The sequence below is a fragment of the Triplophysa rosa genome, linkage group LG16 (assembly GCF_024868665.1).
Source record: "Triplophysa rosa linkage group LG16, Trosa_1v2, whole genome shotgun sequence".
Taxonomy (NCBI): Eukaryota; Metazoa; Chordata; class Actinopteri; order Cypriniformes; family Nemacheilidae; genus Triplophysa; species Triplophysa rosa.
The window spans coordinates 5,594,990-5,613,553 of NC_079905.1; the positions used below are offsets into that span (position 1 = coordinate 5,594,990).

At 39.2% G+C, this 18,564-nt stretch overlaps 1 protein-coding gene and 1 pseudogene across 1 annotated transcript in view; both read right to left on the reverse strand.

The window, feature by feature from the left end:
* Positions 1-1,120: 1,120 nt before the first annotated feature.
* On the reverse strand, positions 1,121-6,417 carry LOC130567176 (fibrocystin-L-like; annotated as a pseudogene).
* A 95-nt stretch (positions 6,418-6,512) lies between these two features.
* LOC130567175 (fibrocystin-L-like) overlaps positions 6,513-18,564 on the reverse strand; it is a 40,008-nt gene continuing 27,956 nt past the window's right edge. The window contains exons 43-67 of the mRNA XM_057355120.1: positions 18,358-18,514; positions 18,094-18,250; positions 17,598-17,807; positions 16,674-16,803; positions 15,676-15,917; positions 15,352-15,488; positions 14,199-15,216; positions 13,805-13,996; positions 13,557-13,687; positions 13,111-13,270; positions 12,704-12,950; positions 12,527-12,624; positions 11,779-11,933; positions 10,902-11,028; positions 10,701-10,819; positions 10,357-10,486; positions 9,268-9,441; positions 8,693-8,796; positions 8,450-8,573; positions 8,228-8,349; positions 7,894-7,984; positions 7,600-7,745; positions 7,318-7,440; positions 7,049-7,160; positions 6,513-6,623 (exon numbers count right to left, since the gene is read on the reverse strand). Coding sequence (XP_057211103.1) covers positions 7,606-7,745; positions 7,894-7,984; positions 8,228-8,349; positions 8,450-8,573; positions 8,693-8,796; positions 9,268-9,441; positions 10,357-10,486; positions 10,701-10,819; positions 10,902-11,028; positions 11,779-11,933; positions 12,527-12,624; positions 12,704-12,950; positions 13,111-13,270; positions 13,557-13,687; positions 13,805-13,996; positions 14,199-15,216; positions 15,352-15,488; positions 15,676-15,917; positions 16,674-16,803; positions 17,598-17,807; positions 18,094-18,250; positions 18,358-18,514 — 4,165 coding nt within the window. The 3' untranslated portion in view covers positions 6,513-6,623; positions 7,049-7,160; positions 7,318-7,440; positions 7,600-7,605. The remainder of the gene's footprint in view (positions 6,624-7,048; positions 7,161-7,317; positions 7,441-7,599; positions 7,746-7,893; positions 7,985-8,227; positions 8,350-8,449; positions 8,574-8,692; positions 8,797-9,267; positions 9,442-10,356; positions 10,487-10,700; positions 10,820-10,901; positions 11,029-11,778; positions 11,934-12,526; positions 12,625-12,703; positions 12,951-13,110; positions 13,271-13,556; positions 13,688-13,804; positions 13,997-14,198; positions 15,217-15,351; positions 15,489-15,675; positions 15,918-16,673; positions 16,804-17,597; positions 17,808-18,093; positions 18,251-18,357; positions 18,515-18,564) is intronic.

Below are 18,564 nucleotides of genomic sequence, written 5' to 3' on the forward strand. Positions count from 1 at the left end.
CGTCTCGGTCAGCTCTTAATATCAGCTTCATAATCATCCATGGTCATTACATAACAGTGGTCTTATTTTTATTGGTGAAACCTGAAAGCCAAAGAAAGAAAATATACCCCGAAATAAACCCCTTCAGTGTGATGCAAGACCATTCGCTTCACTTCGTCCTGACCACAATATTTGGGTCTATTCTGCAATAACAATCTGCTGCCTGTATGTTTTACGTAAAACCTACATAAAGTTCCCATCAAAAGTATTGTTTCAACATGTTGAAGATTAGCGGACAGGCTGTCGATTCATTAAATAACAAAAGAACTTTATTCAGTGTAGTGGATCTCTCCTCCATTGACATTCATTCTAACACAATGGCCTTTCTACTTCCTTTTTAGCTTGATGAGTGGCTTTGATACCTTATATCTCAGAAACATCTATGCTGCCTTCAAAAATCGAACAGGAGTGTCGTTACCAATAGAGTTAGATGGAATTCATGACAGCAAAAAATGCTTTTGGGAAACACACCCCAGATAGATTTTTTTAAGGCAGATAGATGAATCCTTCACTGCTTTTGATGTCCCACAACCCTGTGCATGGATGTCCAAAGCAGGCATAAGTGTGTGTTAGAGAACATTGTGCTTGATACTTTTATCGTCTTCAAACCCAACTTTAAAAACTTTAGCCGACAAAGTTTAAATCCTGTCTGGCTAGCGCACTTCTGAAAATGTTTATGCATTGTGTTTGTATAGGCGGTTGCAGTCTTTTGTGGCTGTTTGTTGGATCAGTGTGAAACCCCTGTTGGCATTTTTTGGATCAATGTGAATGAGAATTGAATGTTGCCGTTTGTTGGATCAGTTAGACTTGAAAAATCCTGCTGAATATATTATCCGCCTGATAGGACAGTGAGGCAAAAGATATGGAGGCTGTTTTAAAGCCTCGATATCATACTCCATTACAGAGGCAACAAGGGTCAAAATAAAATGTCATAACCTTATTTATTAAGGTTACACAGGTCAAAACAACGAATATTTTTTTTTATTTATGTGTTCGTTACTTTTTTGAGGTGATTCCAGTGAAAAATTTGGCAAGGCAAGTACAAAACTGAACCAGTGGCTCAACTGGGCCAGCAGAAAAAAATGTAACACTAGATTATTAGCAAATCACTTGATTTATACAGAAACGTGATTTGGACCACACTTTATAAACATTAATAACAACTAATAAAGGCACATGAAACAATAGATTGTGATGATATTCCACTATGTGACTGTTGTAGATTTAAACAAGTTCGCAAGTATACTTAAGTTTGCAGTATTGTTATGCTAGGGACACAAAAGACTACTGTGGAGTCAATGGTGACCCAAAATGGCTTAGTTGCAAAATATCTTCATTTGTGTTCAGCACAACAAAGAAATGTATACAGGTTTATAACAACTGGAGGGTGAGCAAACGATGACAATATTTTGGGGGGAACTATTCCTTTAAGGATTATACTTTGAAATATGCATCTTTGTGATATCATTTTGTGAATGACCTTTTCCTGACTCTGCTGGTGTAGTGAGAATGGGACTTTACTGCCCTCTTGTGGCGGCTCATTATAACAGCACCTGACAGGGTTCCACAGTTTATCTTCACAGTGGTGATGTCTCTATTTACAACTTTAAAAAACACAGTATTATTGTCAGGAATAACAAACAGCACAAGCATGCTAGACATTTTATTTGGGATAGAAGAAAGCATATAAATATGCAGTCAAATGTAAAGTATCTTTTTCAATATTCAAGTTAAAACTTAGCCTAATAGTTGAAATTGGTTAAAACAGAAGTAATAGATGTTTGAGGGTGTCACAGTATACAAGTATTGCCAATTAACGTGACATTAAAAACCACAATTATCAATATTGTGTTCATTGTACACACAATTTTGATAATATTGTAAATAATTCAGCACATGTTTAAATGTAGAAGAATTATCACAAACTCTCTAAAAAGAGAAAACACAAAATAAGCTAAACTAAAGATGAATTTGTCTGATAGCATTATTTACTTATTTTAAAACGTTTTATTACATATCGCAATAAAATCATTATCATCATTTTTTATAACTGTGTAGTGAAAATCTGACGTGACAAGCCTAGTTTAATCATTAGAGGATGCTAGCAGACATAATACGGAGAGCTTAAAAATCACGATTTTTGAATGATACGCAGTGTACATGATTATAAGAAAACAGCAAGAAATGCATAATGTTTTTCATTTTAGGGGTTAATCGAGAAGGCACATTGTATTTTCTACATTGGTTTGAGTTGTTCCTAGGTTTTTCTGAACAGGAGGAGTAGAGCAGTTAACAGCATGAGCTGACACACAGATGGTGAAAAGATAGATGAACTGGAGCCAGAGATGCTTGAAGGGCTTTTCGGCGTGCTGACTGACACAGGGCTAGAAGTTGTAACTGGACGTTTCGCGGGAGTTGTAACTGGTTGTTCTGTGGGAGTCACAGCTGCATGTTCCGCAGGAGTTGTAACTGGATTTTTTGTGGGAGTGATAACTTGACGTTCTGCCGGAATCGTAGTTTGATTTTCCACGGGAGTTGTAACTGGATGTCTCGAGGGAGTCTTAACTGCCTGTTGTGTGGAAGATGAAACCGCTCTGACAGTAAAGGATCTAGACTGCGTATTCCATGTATTCAGAGTAAATGCTAACGTCAAGTTCACACCTGTAGAAATGAAAGAGAGAGAAAAATACATGATGGCAAGATCGCAAAATGAACACAAATGCATGTAAGAATTGGCTTTAGTGAGTAAAGTTATTGGATGGTAACTTTTTTATGCTCTGTATGTAACATAATTGATCATTTATTATTAAAACATTGGTCATTTTGGTGGTGTGTGATTTCACTCAAGAGTCATGCAAACTAAAAAGCCTTCTGTGTCTTCAACCAGTTTGTAGAAATGAGATGACTCACCGCTGGTTAAGATGGAGAGGTCGGTGTAATTTGCCCAGCAGCCACTGAACAGGATGGTGGTGTTTCCAGAAAGTCCCTGTGCTGGATTCCCATTCGCATCTTTGAGCACAGCTGAGATTGTTAGACTCGTCACACCCACAGACACACAGGTACCCTGAAAACACACACACACACACACACCACACAGCACACACACACAACACACACACACACACAGCACACACACACACACGCGCCACACACGCGCGCACACACACGCGCGCACACACACGCGCACACACACGCGGCCACACCACCCGCACACACACACGCGCACACAACAACACGCCACCCACACCACACCAACACCACACCCACCACACACAAACACACGCACGCCACACACACACACACACACACACACCGATAATATTCATTCATAAAACAAGAGGTAGTATCCAAAGATGAACTTCATATTTGCTTGAAAACCTCAGCAGAATCTTAAAAACCCAGTTTGCATCAAATACTTCGCAACACTGAAAGTCATTGCAACAATGTTGTTCCTCTGTATCGTTGTTGTTATAGTTGTGGTGTGGACTCCACTATTCTCTTAAAATGTTGTCATAGCTATCGTCATTGTCCATGGGCCTTTACGATGGCTCAGTAAAAAATGCTTTACAAAACGATCCACAGGAATGAATTTCATTAGCAAAAGTCCCGTTTCACCTCTGAATCCACAGCCATGATGCTGGGCTGCACGCTGAGGGGTCCAGGGTACAACGCAGCCACCGGCTGATCCTCAATTACCAGAGAAGACACCGTTCTGACCGACTCCACCTGCTGGACTGACCTGCTGGTCACCTCCTGAGTGGCCACCTGAGAGACAGTTACAGTCAAATAACTAAATCAACACTTTGCACATCTTGATGAAATTCAGCTTCAGTGAGTTCGTTAACATGAGCTGATTCAAATCTTACCTGACTCCAGGACGGGTCACTGGAAGAGGGCGGAGGAGGGATCATCTCCAGCGACGACACGTTGAAGCCGATGGACTGACTCAGATTGCCTGAGATGGCGGCGCGTCCCAGTTCATCAGCGACGTTCTTCAGAGCCGAGAACTGCAGTTCCTCCTCTGCACACATTCAGAATGGAATCATCCGAGAGACATGTCATTCATTTCAAGCATTGTAAAATGTTCGTACAATTAAATTAACATTTAGTGTTTGGCTCTACCAGCGGTACTGTTGGTGCTGTTGGTGCTGGATGTCTGGGCGGGTGGCTGGCTGATCTCAACCTGCACTGTCAGTCCAGTTGAGCGTTGTCTTCGTGCCCCGCCGCCCGCACGGACGATCTTGGTGATTTGAATCATGTTCTGTGGTACTTTGAGGAATGCAGCCAGATTTCTGATCAGTTTAGGCCCAAAGAACTCTGCCTCAGTCATGGCCGGGAGGTTGAAGGACATGACAAGAAGTGGCGAGGTGCGGATCTGGAGCGGCTCTGAGCCTCGAAGAAGTATGTACAGCATTTTGTAGTCTGGGTCAAAGAAGTTGGAGGCATGGGTGGAATTAAAACTTGGAAGATATTGACCTAAAGAGCGCAGAGAGGAATAAAAAATGAATTACAATGAGAAACTCTGCTGTGGTGTTCATATTGCAACTGTTCTGTAGTCTAAAAGTCCAAAGGCCCATATTATATTTTTAAAACTACATATTTAAAGAAATGCCATTATTAGCATTGTTGTTAGCATAACAATAATGTATTTGATTTTTGTAATTGTAATTTTGTAAAACATTTCCATCATTTAAAAAAATATATATATTTTTGTCCTTCAGGCCTGTAGGGGCTTTCCTTGGCTTTCCTGTGACTCAGTGGTTAGAGTATAGCGTATAGCGTTAGCAACGCCAAGGTAACGGGCTCGATCCCAGGGATTGCACATAAATCAAATGTAAGCTATAGTATAATGCAATGTAAGTCGCTTTGGATAAAAGCGTCTGCCAAATTAATAAATGTAAATGTAAATGTAGGGGGAGCTGTATTATCTGCATGACTCTACTGTACTCTACCTGGATATGTGGGCTCAAGTGCTGTGTATTCAGTGTTGCCTGCATTCCACTGAGCGTTAGTTGGAGCAACAAGTTTGTTGTTTACATAGACGTCTAACCGCTGAGGGCTTGATTAAAATACAGCCACCCTAACAGCCTGTAGAGAACAGAAGTTTATTGTTGAGTGCAATGGTGCTGGATAATGCTAAAATATTATAAACAAATATATATGGATAAAAATGTATGGTTGGCTACAAAGATTGCTGTACTGTCTTATGTAAAAGACTAACCTCTGTAGGTTTAGCGTTGAGCATCATAAGTCTCATCTTCTGTGGTGTTGTGCTGGTGAAAAAGATATCAAAGGATTTATTGGTGGCCACAATGGCATGAAAGAGAGAGACTCTTCTCCTACAGGCGTAGCCTGTGCACCAGCCGTGGTCTTGTGGACCTGTAATGACAGTAGGATGTCCACATTAAGTTTAAAATGAAAGAATATCATTTTTCAGTAAAATCCTACAGTAGAAATTGTATTTGACTGAATCTTTAAATAATATCAAGATGAGTTGATTTACTATCAGTACCATTCAGCAGATCTACATATGTGTCCCCCAGGACGGCCACAGGTGAAAGACGTCTCGTCTCTGTATCTGCGTCTAGACTTTCAATGACCAGCATCTGATAATTCAGTCCAAAGCACTTGTAGCTCTGCCAGGTGCTCATGTAAGTACACGAGTCTCTGATCACACCTGTACACATAAACATCATACTCACATGTTAAGCGCAAGAGAGAAAAATATTACGAGAGCAATGAAAATGCCCAAAACACCAAATCATGGTTGTGATGAAGATTTAACACTTGCAGTTTCATAATATATTAATGTTGTTTGTGGAAAAAAACAAGATTGCATTTTGATGTACCTTTATTAGGAGCTATTTGATTGACAGGTATGCGGCTGCCGTTGAGAGCAGTGAGCATGACTTTAGGGATGCGGTAATCGCCCAGTCCATGTCGCGGAGCCCCGTTCCACTCGTACTCTGAATAGGGCACCACTGCTCCGACTGCACCCAGAAAACTTCCATCCAGATCCTTCAACATGGTCTTCTTCTTAGCATCACAGTCCATGTCCACACAGTCTGATGGGTTCACTTTACTATTGTAAGAGCAAATTTATCACTTTTACTTCTGAATGTATTTTTGCTCATATTTACAGTCACGGTTGTTTATTGATGTAACAAAAAATTCCCTGTATGGGACACTGTGTTAAGAAAAGGACAAATCTGTTTACCTCAGATCAGGGTTATGAATGAATGCTAGAGATTCTTCTGTGCTGTCTATCTTGGTGATTCTCTCAACACTGATTGGATGTTGTATTTCCTCATTTCGTGGGTTGCTCATGAACATGTAGTTTCTTTCAGTGGATCACACATTCTTGAAGCCAACAAATGTTGTTTCTGGGGACAGGAAAAGACAGAAAAACTGTCAATTTTAGTAGATTGTAGCCAATTATGAATACATTTTCAAAGAATGTGTCTCACCGGAGACCGTCAGTAAACCGGCTATGGCATTATAGCTCACGAGTCCGATGTGAGATCTTTGTGGTGCTTGGTTGTGTTCAGATTCAAATGTTGGCCAGCAAATACCAGACCTGCCTCCTGTTGCACACAGAACACACATCAATAAAAATAAATGCATGCATTAATAAAATGCATTTTATGAATTTAACTACATGACTGCATGGTAAATTCTACCATTATAATTTGTCATTTTTCAAAACTACTGTTGACTAAAGACATTTTAGTCCTGCATGAAGAAGAGAATAGTCCATAAAACAGTTCCTCTAATTTGAAAATATAGTAATGTTGCTTTCCTATTGCTCAACTGGTAGAGCATGGTGCTAGTAATGAGAAGGTCATGCGTTTGATCCCCATGAAATGCTTCAACATGTTAAGCTTAAATGTTCTACAAGTTACTTTGGATCAACCAAATGCATAAATATATATATTTTAAATATTAAAATATCAAATATGGTCAAAAATGAGAACAATAATATATTGTTTTTGCTTTATCACTACTGTACCTTTAGGGGGTCGTGGTGCTCTGTGGCTTGCACTGAGTGAAACATAGGTCTCAGTTGTTGCCAGTGTGTCCAAACAGTTGAAATTGGGGTTGCTGCCCACAATCAGAGACCCCTAAATAAAGCATAAAAGGCATTCAAGAGTTTAGTGTTGAATGAACAGTAATGTTTCTGTCCTGACTAAATTTATACCAAGAAAGTAAAAAAACATTTGAGTTTTAAATAACAAAGCATCTAAAAACTTCTGACTGAACTAATCCACGCATCCTCACCTGTACATGGACGGTTTTGTCTGCATATTCATGGCTGATTGAGGGAGGACTGTAAATAATAGGCATGATGCCCATTCCATTATCAACCAGGGTCACATTAGAAATGAACACATTCATAAAGACCTGGAGATCAGAAGGGGACAACATTTATCTTGAAAGAAAATAATAAAGCTCACAAGATCACTGTACTCCTTTTGTATAATAAGCCATTCAACAATTATGAGCTCCTCTGCATACAACACTTTAACTTTTAAGAGTTTTAAAATAAGATGTTTATCATACTTGAATTTAAATGCCAAAATCAAAACTCCTCCAGACGGTGAAACCCTGGATTTGAGAGCAACCAGCAAGTCCGTCTTTATTCATGTAAACTCCATACAGACCACCATGTGCTTCATTCTCACTCCATTGTGCCACTGAACCTGATTCTTTTGACATATTATGAAATGTGGTGATCACTTATTACACAATATTACACAAGTATGTAAGCTTCATACTTAAAACTACTTAAACAACTAAGAACCTCTTCATCAAAGCACATGTATTCTATTTAAAATAAACAACAGTCTTATATACCTGGACAAGGTTCTCCATTTATTCTGAATCCCGCTCGTTCATAACCAGCAACAATATTCCCTTGAAGAATCACGTTGGTTGCTTCATTAACCTGAAACATAAACAATAATTTAAAAATAGTATGTAGTTAACTTCTGCATTTTCAAGAGAAATGTTTAAAGTGCACCCTGACATTGCAGTGTATTTTTTTTGGGGGGGGGAGGAAGTACCATTATGTCTCATTATACCATAGTTATTCAAGTTCATTTTATGATTTATATCTTGTGAATACCATAATACATGAATATGGTCATTTTTCAGTATGACGGAATGGCCGCTGTATTTTAATTTTCACCTCAATGGCTGCATTCCATTCAGTGTTCGTACTCTCCGCTGCACCATTGTAGGATCCTGGCCACAGTGTCAGAGTAACCAGATTTCTCCGGACAGCGCTGTTATCACCCCATATTCTGATTCCTTAAGAATAAAAATTAAAAGTGAAAAGCAATAAACCACATCAGAATAATTTTATAGTGATTACATTTATTTGTTATATAGATTGCCATTAAGTCGACACCTTCTCCAACAGTGTGATGGATCACGTTGTCATCGATATTCAGTCCTTCTGTTCCAAACACACCAATAGCAGGAGCGAAGCCATCATGTAAAGCACATCCCTTGATGTAGGACTCATCCACCACCTATAAAAAATAGTTGTAGCCATGGTTTCAGTGGCCTAAAGCAGCATATCACAGTTCTCAATGTGTTATGCAGAAAAGCATCCATCACGCATGTGAATAAAGATTTTGTGTTCTCTCACATTTCCCAGGTTCAAAAATGCCAGAGAGTAGCGCGGGTCTGACGGGTCGTTCCATCCCTCTTGTCCTGTGTGGTAGAACTCAACGTTTCTGATCTGGGCTTTTCCTTTAACACAAACGTCATAACAATTTCACATAAGCCTTACACCCCGTTCAGACCGCCAGCGACAAAGCGACACGATTCCATTCATTTCAATGAAGAATTGCTCAACTTTATGCAAATGATGAGCGACTTTAGGAAGCGACTGCCAATAGGAGTATAGCAGTGGAGCTCGCGTCATCCATCTCTCGTCAGTTACTGCAGGGTTTGTTCATTAATGTTACTAGAGCAACCCAAGCTAGGAACGCCTTCTAATGCCCTCGTAGCAAGATACTGGCGACACACAGTGACACAGTCGCTGGCGGTCTGAACGCACAGTCAGTCTTTGTTACAAAAAGGTGACAACTAAGTGCAACTGAGTTATTTAAAACTAGTACTGTATTTTTAAAGCTAATTCTTTTTTCTGCTTTCACTCATTGTTAGATCAATAGGTCAATAAAAGCGTCACCTCTTTAGTGAGTATTTTGTTGTTTGTACCTCTGTATGTTATTCCTCTTTCTGTGAAGGTTCCCACCAGCACTCTTGCTCCATAAGACTGTGTGTTCATTTCTGGATATTCCTGTCCAATGATCTTGATGTTCCTGGTCAGAAGAGCCACATTTCCAGCAAGTTGATAGCTTCTAGAAGATCCTGGTACATTATACCTTTGTCCTGTATGACCACAACCAAAATATACATTTAATTTACATTTACAATTCAAATTATATTTAGAGGTAAAATATTTGCAACACGTACTCAAGCACTCACAACTTGGCTTTCGCAGGAGTGTCTAAACCGGTGGCTCTCAAACTTGGGGCAGAGGTCACCAGCGAGGCCATGGTTTTATGGTATTTTATGAAATATAGAATTTCTAATCATTTCTGTTTAATCAAACAACATTAAAACAAAGAGACTAAGCAAAAGAATTGATGTTCTGGCATTGTCTTGTGGGCCCCAAAGGGAAGCACCCTATTAATACCCTATTAAAGGGAAGCACCCTATAAGCAAGTTTGAGAACCACTGGTCTAAACTATGGGTCACAATGTTTAAATGTGATTTTTTTGTTAAATTTAAGATTAACTTACTAGTAGGAGCAAATTGGCTCAGTTTAGTTTGTTTGCAGTGTAACCTAATGCTTGTTTGGGTGGGTCAGTTAAACAGAACAACTACACATTTAGAGTAGAGGAGTGTCCAGAGTGTGGTGGACTGTCCAGAATGGTTCATGCCGAAGTTTATTATCATTATTCCACTGTAATAACAAAACAACACCTCCACTCCAATATCCCAGGACATAGTCATAGGTCCAGAAAAACACAAAAATTTAAAATCTCAGCTAACAAAATTTCAGCAAGATAAAACTGTCAGCTAGAGTTCAACAGTGAAAATATGGAGAAACTGCAAGTGAATCGCCTTCAGGAGGCAATAAAGAATCTGTGTTTAGCATGGTATAATGGTAACTGGAAACAATCGTAGTATAATTTTTTGCACTATTATATCATTTATGACAGTAAGTGTTATATACGTATTGCATGGTTTTGTAAGCTTGGGTCCCAGATAAAAAAGTAAGTTTCAGTGCTAAGCACTAACCGATGTGTGTGTATGTTACAGGCTGGTCCAGAATCAGTGTGTGACCATAATCTGACACTGCAGTTATGGTGCGGATTTCTGTTTGCCATGGGTCATAACTAGTGGTGGACAGAAGAATCTTATCTCCAACCTGAAAGTAAAAAGAGTCATTGACAAAGTGTGTTTCTATGCTAAGAAAGAGAAAAACATCTTTGGAGTAAAGCAAATGTGGAAAGCAGGTTGATGTAATGTATAATAAAGTGCTATTCATTTAATCCCACAAAGTTGACATGTTAAATTGACAATTAACTTGTCAATTAAGGCTCTCTTAAGTGCTGTTTAGTCATGTGTAAAGAGATTCTGACCTTCCAGTCAACAGCTTCCTCCAGAAAGAGCGTGTTGTTTCCTGCCTGGACTGTTCTAGCCAGTTTAGTGTGATACACATTGTGTGGCATGCCATTTAGATCAAGAGACCCAAACACACCTGAAAGTCAGCAATGCTTCTATAAACATCAACATTTATAATTTCGTTTTCAAGAAACGTGATATCTGTATGGTGCTCTTACCCAGCACTTTAGACCCTTGATTTATTCTAGGCAACTCCCAATCTGGTGTGAGATAGTTTCCTCTCAGTATAATCTGTAGTTCACCTCTAAAGGGTTCATCAAACTGTCCAGCGATCAAATGTCCACCCTGGATTAGAATTAAAATTAGTCCCTTCACTTATTTTCAAGTAAGAAAATATATTAAACAAAATTGGCAAAGAAACACTGCATTGTATGTTTTAGACTTGTGAATATATCTAACATATTTTTTTTAATGTATTTTATATACCCGCAGTTTTTTTCTTAAAGATGCAATCCATAACTTTTGCCTCTCTATCGCCCTCTCTATTTGAAGCCTAAAATTGCAGGTTACTTGCGGAGTTATTTTATTTATTTTTATTTGCATACATTTCATAACCCCGCAAATACTGTACACAAAACAAATAGGAAAATCATACCTGACGGCTCAAATTATAAATCATTATTGTATGTTTACAATTGTAAATCAGGGTAAAGTAAGGAGACTGTTTCAAACACTGATTTATTTAAATAACTGAATTTGGTTCAGTTTTAACCAAAAGAGTTTTGGATTGTAGCTTTAATGTTGTTAAAGGGATAGTTCACACAAAAATAAAAATTCTGTCATCATTTACTCACCCTCAAGTTGTTCCAAATCTGTATAAATTTCTTTGTTCTGATTAAAGATATTTGAAAGAATGCTTATAACCAAACAGTTCTTTGACTGAACTTCAGAATTTTCATTTTTTGGTGAACTATCCCTTTAATCGTAGTTTAATTCATGTGTTTTAAGTGTAATGTTTTGGCAAGCCAATTTAGCACTTTAAAAGAGTTTCCAGTTGAAATAACTGCTAGGATGCATTTATGTCTGGATTCTTACCTGAATGGAGATGTACGTAACATTCAGAACAACGTTGTTAAATTGTGAAGCACTGATATTGGAGGTGCCATTATTTGTGTCTGGAATCACCAGAACTCCAGATATTGTCAGCTTGTTCAGGGAAGGAATTACAACGTCTACAATCACACACGTGCCTTAAAACAAAGTGAGAGATTTTCACTTTTGTGACCCCTTTAAGATTATCATGTGTTTAGCATTATAGTTGTCATACATCTAATACGGTTTAAAAGAGCTGTTTAGGTTGTGCCATCAATTTGTAAACCAATCTGGAAAGCTATTCACCATAATTTCTCTCGGAAATGTCCTTTAGGTTTTTTATAAATACTGTTGTCAACGTTACTTATTCAACATAACAAATTCTGTCATAACTCAAACGTAAATAAAAAAAACAGCTTTGTTTTAAAAAATGTAAGTTACTAGTTAGTTGTTATAGTATGTGTCAAAACTACAGGTCTGATTCATCATAAATATAAATGCACATCCTTGTGGTAGCTGTGGTGCTTATTTTTCAACTAGCATTTTTAAAATCCATATTTGATATTTGACGATGTTTATTTTAGACACAAAATGGAAGCGTTTCTTTTAGCAATGTTAACCACAAAGCTCATTTGATATTCTTAAGCTCAAAGACCATGGCTCGATAAAGTAAATTTTCTTCATTTTAGGAACACAACCTCAGCAGCTCTATAGATCTTTGTACAGTCTTTGTGGCATTAGAGTTGCTTACCTATTGGAATGACCACATCAGAGCCTGTTTTTGGTACAGCAAAGTTGTTTTCGGGGCTTGACATCCAAAATAACGAATTTGACCAGAGAGTACATCCACTATATATTTAATAAAAAAAGTTCAATATTGTAAAAAATATTGTAATATTACAAAAAAGAGTGTGTGTCGTTAACTTACTGGTCCATAGGTCTGGGGCTGGGCAAAGAGGCTAAAGGGAATGATGGGAAAAGTATACCAGGTAGATCTGCTGTAACATTTGGACCAGGGAGACCAGGTGGAGAAGTTGGACGGTGTGGAGGTTGTGTTGGTTCGATACACTTTGGATAGTAACAGTGATACGAGAAGAAGTGTATATTTCTGTCTATAAGAGACCGGTCCTCACTGTTTCTCCTCCGCCGGCTAGCTACATGGTCTCTTCCAGACACTGAACAAAATATAACAAATATTTAAGTCACAATTGGCCAGCAGTATTGCCATGGCATCTAAATGAATCATTCATTTGCATCTGATTTCAACTGACTTAAGTTTAATTACAAAAGTAACCCAAGCAAATGTTTTTTGTATGAAGTGCTAAGTAGTATTACCCAGGTAATAGACGCTCTTTGTTAACTCGTTGAAGTACCAGTCCCCATTTACATTCACAGCAGGGTCCAGGGGTTTAGACGAACCTTTTCGGTGATCTATAATGTGGAATGCATCTGGCGCTCGAGTAAAGTTGTGATTCAGAATAATGTAATTCTTTGGCTGTCAGGGTGGAAAAGAGGTACAGAATTAGACTTACTAAATAATAAAACAGAAAAACTAGAACAGCGTGTAAAACACAGACTTGTTTTATAGAGTTGCTTTTTGGATCTTGACATGCATGGTCACAATGAACTGGTTAAAAGCTGTTTAAATAATAGATAATTTAATGCATTTTATATTCCACAAAAACACCAGCATGTTATAGGGTTTAAATATGAGGATGAGTGAATGTTGTTTTAAAGAATCTACATCATATTTTAAGTAGTGTGTCATGTGCACACTTCACCTTAAAGCCGTAGATCGTTCCATAATATGACAGGCTGCTGATTTGAGAATCACGCTCAAACTCCCAGTTATATGTTTGGCCTGTAGGCACCAGTGCCATCCAGCCATCTGTGTAGTTAAGCACACATGACCCTAAAGGGAGGTTTAGACACCAATACAAAGTACATGCATAATGAGAGACTGTACTGACAAATGCAAACACATCTTTTTATATCTCAGTCATCTTATAAGTCAATAATTTCACCCTACCAAATGAGTTGGTGAGAATCGCATTGTTAGCCAAAAGCCAAGATGACGAGGAACTGTAGAAAACCAGCCGGTGGAAGTTAGTGGTGTTGTCACATACAGCTCCAGGGACGCCAACACTCCAATCCGCTGCTTGAGAACAGTGACTTGGGTCGAGCAGGTTACTCATCGGCACCACCTTGGAGTTCATGTTACCTTTTTGGAAACAAATAGTGTTAAGCGGCGTTTACATCATGGCAATAACTATAACAATGACTGTCTCTATAACTACATTTACTCCACACCAGCGCATGATAATGTTAACATTATGTACATTTTCAGCTTGTGCGTTGCAGTGTTTACACAACCAACTTGTGTAATGCCTTTCAGTCTAAAATATTATCTAAATGTTCTGTACCTGTCAGGGATCCATCAGTATCTATGAGCGCCACCTCGTGCTCCCATCTGAATCTGGCCTTGTTGGGTGACTGATAGTATTGGATTCCACTGAATCTGGCGCTCCAGCCTCCACAGTGGTACGTGCAGGTTTCAGAAATTTCTGCCACCCCGACAGCTGCGCAAGATGACCGGTTGAAGCTCATGAACTTGGTGTTGATAACACTGAAACCATCATCCAGGGGCAGAACAATACCATGAGTGGTGCAGTAATCATTTCCAAGCTCAGACACATGACCCACAATAGTGCTGTTTACCACAGCTGCACCTCCTTCCAGCCCCCATCCACTGACATTTTCCTTAATGATCCTCTTGGCCTCCACTCCTGCTTTCTCATTATTGACCATGAGGAACTCACTGAACTGCACAGCTTCAACATTCACCCACTCAGCTCCTTTCTCATTGTTCCAGGACGTCAGACGGCGGAAGACGGCTGGTGCTGGTGTTGAGGAGTTGCAGAAACCATTCTGCGTTGGGAAATACTCTTGGAAGATCCACAACCCAAACCAGCCCTGAGAATGCACCGTATTGTTGAAGAACTGCCCAAGTGGTACTCTCTTCTGACAGATGGTATAATAAGATTGAATATCAGGATCATTCATGCGGTACCAGAATCCAAAGTGAGTCCCGCCGGCTGCTGCGTTATGTCTAATGGTGTTGTTTGGGTTTGTTACCCAGAATGCAGCCGGAGTCACATCATCATTTTGCAAACGTGTGCTCAGTTTCACAAATACTGCTAAATTGTTCTGCAAGATGTTTCCTGTCTCAGTACCATCTGTGATAAAGAAGGCTCCACCCTTAATGTCGTAGATGACGTTGCGCTCCACCAGCAGGTTGTGAGTGTTGTGGATGTTTATAGCACGGTTGTATGATTGATGGATGGCACAGCCACGCACGTATGACTTGTACTGAACATCTCCCATTAGATGCCAGTGTATTGGGTGGCGTCCCATACGGAACGCCTGTCCAGCATGAAACATCTAAAAAATGAAAGGAATAATCCTATGATTGCAATATAATTTTAAATACATTTTTGTGCTTGAATATCTTAAGGTCTAAAGGGGATTTTGAAACGTTGTAATTTAGGTTTTTGTAGTCCTTTATCAAACTGTTACCTCAACATGTTCAATTCTTCCAATTGCCAGGTTTTGGTTTGGTTGTGGTGCGTGGAACATGATGCAGCCACCTAACTCATCACTTCCTACTTCCTCTCCAAACCTCCCCTGGAAACATGTCTGGACTGCAAATTCCCCTGTATGAATATATGATTATATGAATGTAGTACATGTAATAAAGTGGAAGGTGTTAGCCCGATTCTTTGACATATATTGTTGTAATGAGCATGACGAGTCAAGCACATATTACACACAAATTCACACATATTACACACAAATTGTGTTTAACTGACTTCTTTTCTGTCCGAGATGGTGAAACCAAACCTGTGTTGAATCCATCAGGGCAAGCTGGTATCTGATCATTCCACTCCTGGTTGTTGGATCCACGGATAACAATGTTTCTGGTAAGAAGTCCCACCTCTGCTCTTGCTTGAAAAGCAGTCCCATCAGGCAGATTGACTGACACACCCAGATGAGTGTAGGTGAGGGGTTCGGTCAGATTGAGGGTCCTACTGTCATGTGAAACTGAAGCAATTCTCCTCAACTCGTTCTCTCTCTGACTGTGTCTGTGGATTCATGAGAACAGCTTTGATTTTGTGTATTTTTCAAAACAAATTTTGTGACCTGATAATTATATGAAAACGCCACGGTTTCATCAAGGAATTATTTTTGGTGTCTTTATCCAGGTGTCTTTTTCTATGTCACTAGCACCATCTGATCAAATGATCAACCAGGCTTTTAGATCTTCAAAAGATCTTTAACACACACAATTTTCAGCTGGTCAGATAAATATCTGCAAGTGTCTCGACCAACCTGATGAAGCAAACATTGTTTGATGGTGCGACATTGATTTATTACAAAATGGGTTATTGTTTTTGCCTATTGAGCTGGGCAGCATTTCCCAAAAGCACCGGAATCCTAAATTGATCGTAGAACCTTTGCCCTGGTTTGTATACTTTATGGACAAAAGTATTGGGAACACCTCAATTACTGAATCCATTTAGTAATAGAAACGTGATCTGCGGAGTGATGTACTGTATTACACTTCTCTGTTTGCCAATCTAATGATGGGTGAGTCTGGGTCTTGTCTTCGTGTACATATTATACAGGGTCCTGTCAAGTATTCCCAGAAGAGATACATCTTTAACTGATTTTATATGTATATATATACTGAAAGGTGCGGCAGTTTCGAAGATTGTTTCATCGGTAAGGAATAGTGAAGTTGAATGATCTGATTTTTAAATATTATTTACTAGGAAATCCCAAATTCCTACACTAAGAACAAGTTTTACTCTACCTTTGTCAGTGCATCCATACTGTACCTGTGCCCTGTGGAAGCAATGACAATTTCATCTCCAGCCTTCCAGGTGACGGCATCCATCAGTGTCAGAGTGCTTGAGCCACTTTGTGCAGTCTGAGAAAGACGAGTCCACGTTACAGGTACTGGGATTCCTGAAGAAGCAGGATTATAGTAAAACCTTAAAGCATATTCTTGCAGGGGACTGATCACACACAATGGTGCCTTTATCAGAGAAATTCATATTGAGGGCCTGTTTTATTTGTGACCCTATCTGTGAAGTGCAATTATGAGATTAAGAGCATCAAAAGTGCTTTTCCACTGTCGGGCGGAAACGTTCTAAGAATGGCCTGGAACGGTTACAAGCGGTTCTCGGTTCGGAATTCTGGTTGTCTAGCCATGCTAAATTGTACATGAAGTGACGTTGCCACTCAGGATTGGTCACACTTCTGTTGTCTGGATACCAGTTTCTCTCTAGCTGACCAAACACGTTATTTAAGTGAAATAAACACAGATATAGAAATAAGGAAGTCCTCAAAACAGAAATGTATGAGCTCATTCTGTCTGTTAACTCCTGTATTACCAAGGCAATGAGTGACACATTTGTATTGCAACGAGATCTCGTATTAGTCCCACAGTGGAAAATAAAACATGTCTGTTAATCTGGCCTGGATCCGCACGGAATGAATCTGCTTGGAAAAAAGAACAGTTCGGCCCGACGGTGGAAAAGCGCTAAAATTTTGATTTCAGTCATTAATTTCACTATGATCTCAATCTTTGACTTGGCCTTACTCAGTCAATATTAAAGAGATTATGTTTTTTACTGAATGTTCTTTACATTATGTAAGATGATTTTATGTAGAAAACAATTCAATGACTGCCTATAAATTCCTGTTTTCAGCTGAATATATAATTTGTTATAAGTAAATCCGGTTCTATACAAGCTTACCGTGCAGATCCAGCACTCCCTCTCTGACAGCGAGGGTCTTGGCACCATAGACAGGAAGTTCTTTAGACCGCAGGTGTCCGTGCAGTGTGATGATGGCTTTATGCTGGAAGGGCTGCTGCTCTGTGCCGATCTGTAAAGCTCCACCATCTGTGATCAGAATGTTCTCCGCCTGTAGCTCAATATCTGCCTCTTCAAAAATCAGCCGCCCGCCTTAGAGGAGAAATACCATTAAAAAGCCATCAGAAAATGTGTGTTGTTGAGCTAGTTTAGGATTATTTGACCTTGGGAGGTAAAACGTACATAAAAATGTACTTTATTAATCCCCTGTGGAAATTGGTTAAAACATAAACATGCCCTTCCCCTTTTTAGAAATGTTCCCAAATAGCACATGCACTGCCCTAACCTTAAGTAAGGACTACAGTGAAACTGTTAACTTATAAAACATGCATCCTTTTATTATTTCATTATGAAGGTTGTATTGTGTAAATGAACATACCTTGGATAAGGAGCATCTTTAGGACAGGGGTGCTGGTGTCCAACAGGATGGTCTGACCAGCAGTGATTACAGCAAATGTGCCCTTCTCAGGAGGAGAGAGACCACCCCATGTATAGGGAGATGACCACACGTCAATGTAGAAGAAATCAGCACGTTCCTGAAAATCAGTAGATACAACTTCAACAATGCTTGTTACTCTATATTTGTATTTTTTTCTATTTTAGATGCTCTAATTATATGATATTAAATATATGTGGGTGTTACCATTCTGGCGATTCCTCTGTTTCCTATCAGGACTCGCACTTTAGTTTCCTGGGATTTTGGTTGTTCTTTGGTCACACATATAATCTGTGTCTCATTGGCTGACTGGACGTCGCAGACAGATCCCGCAATAGTCACATTAATTTTACTGGAGTTTGTGCTACACATGACACAAAAGAAAGTTTTTAATAAACATGCATATACTGTGAA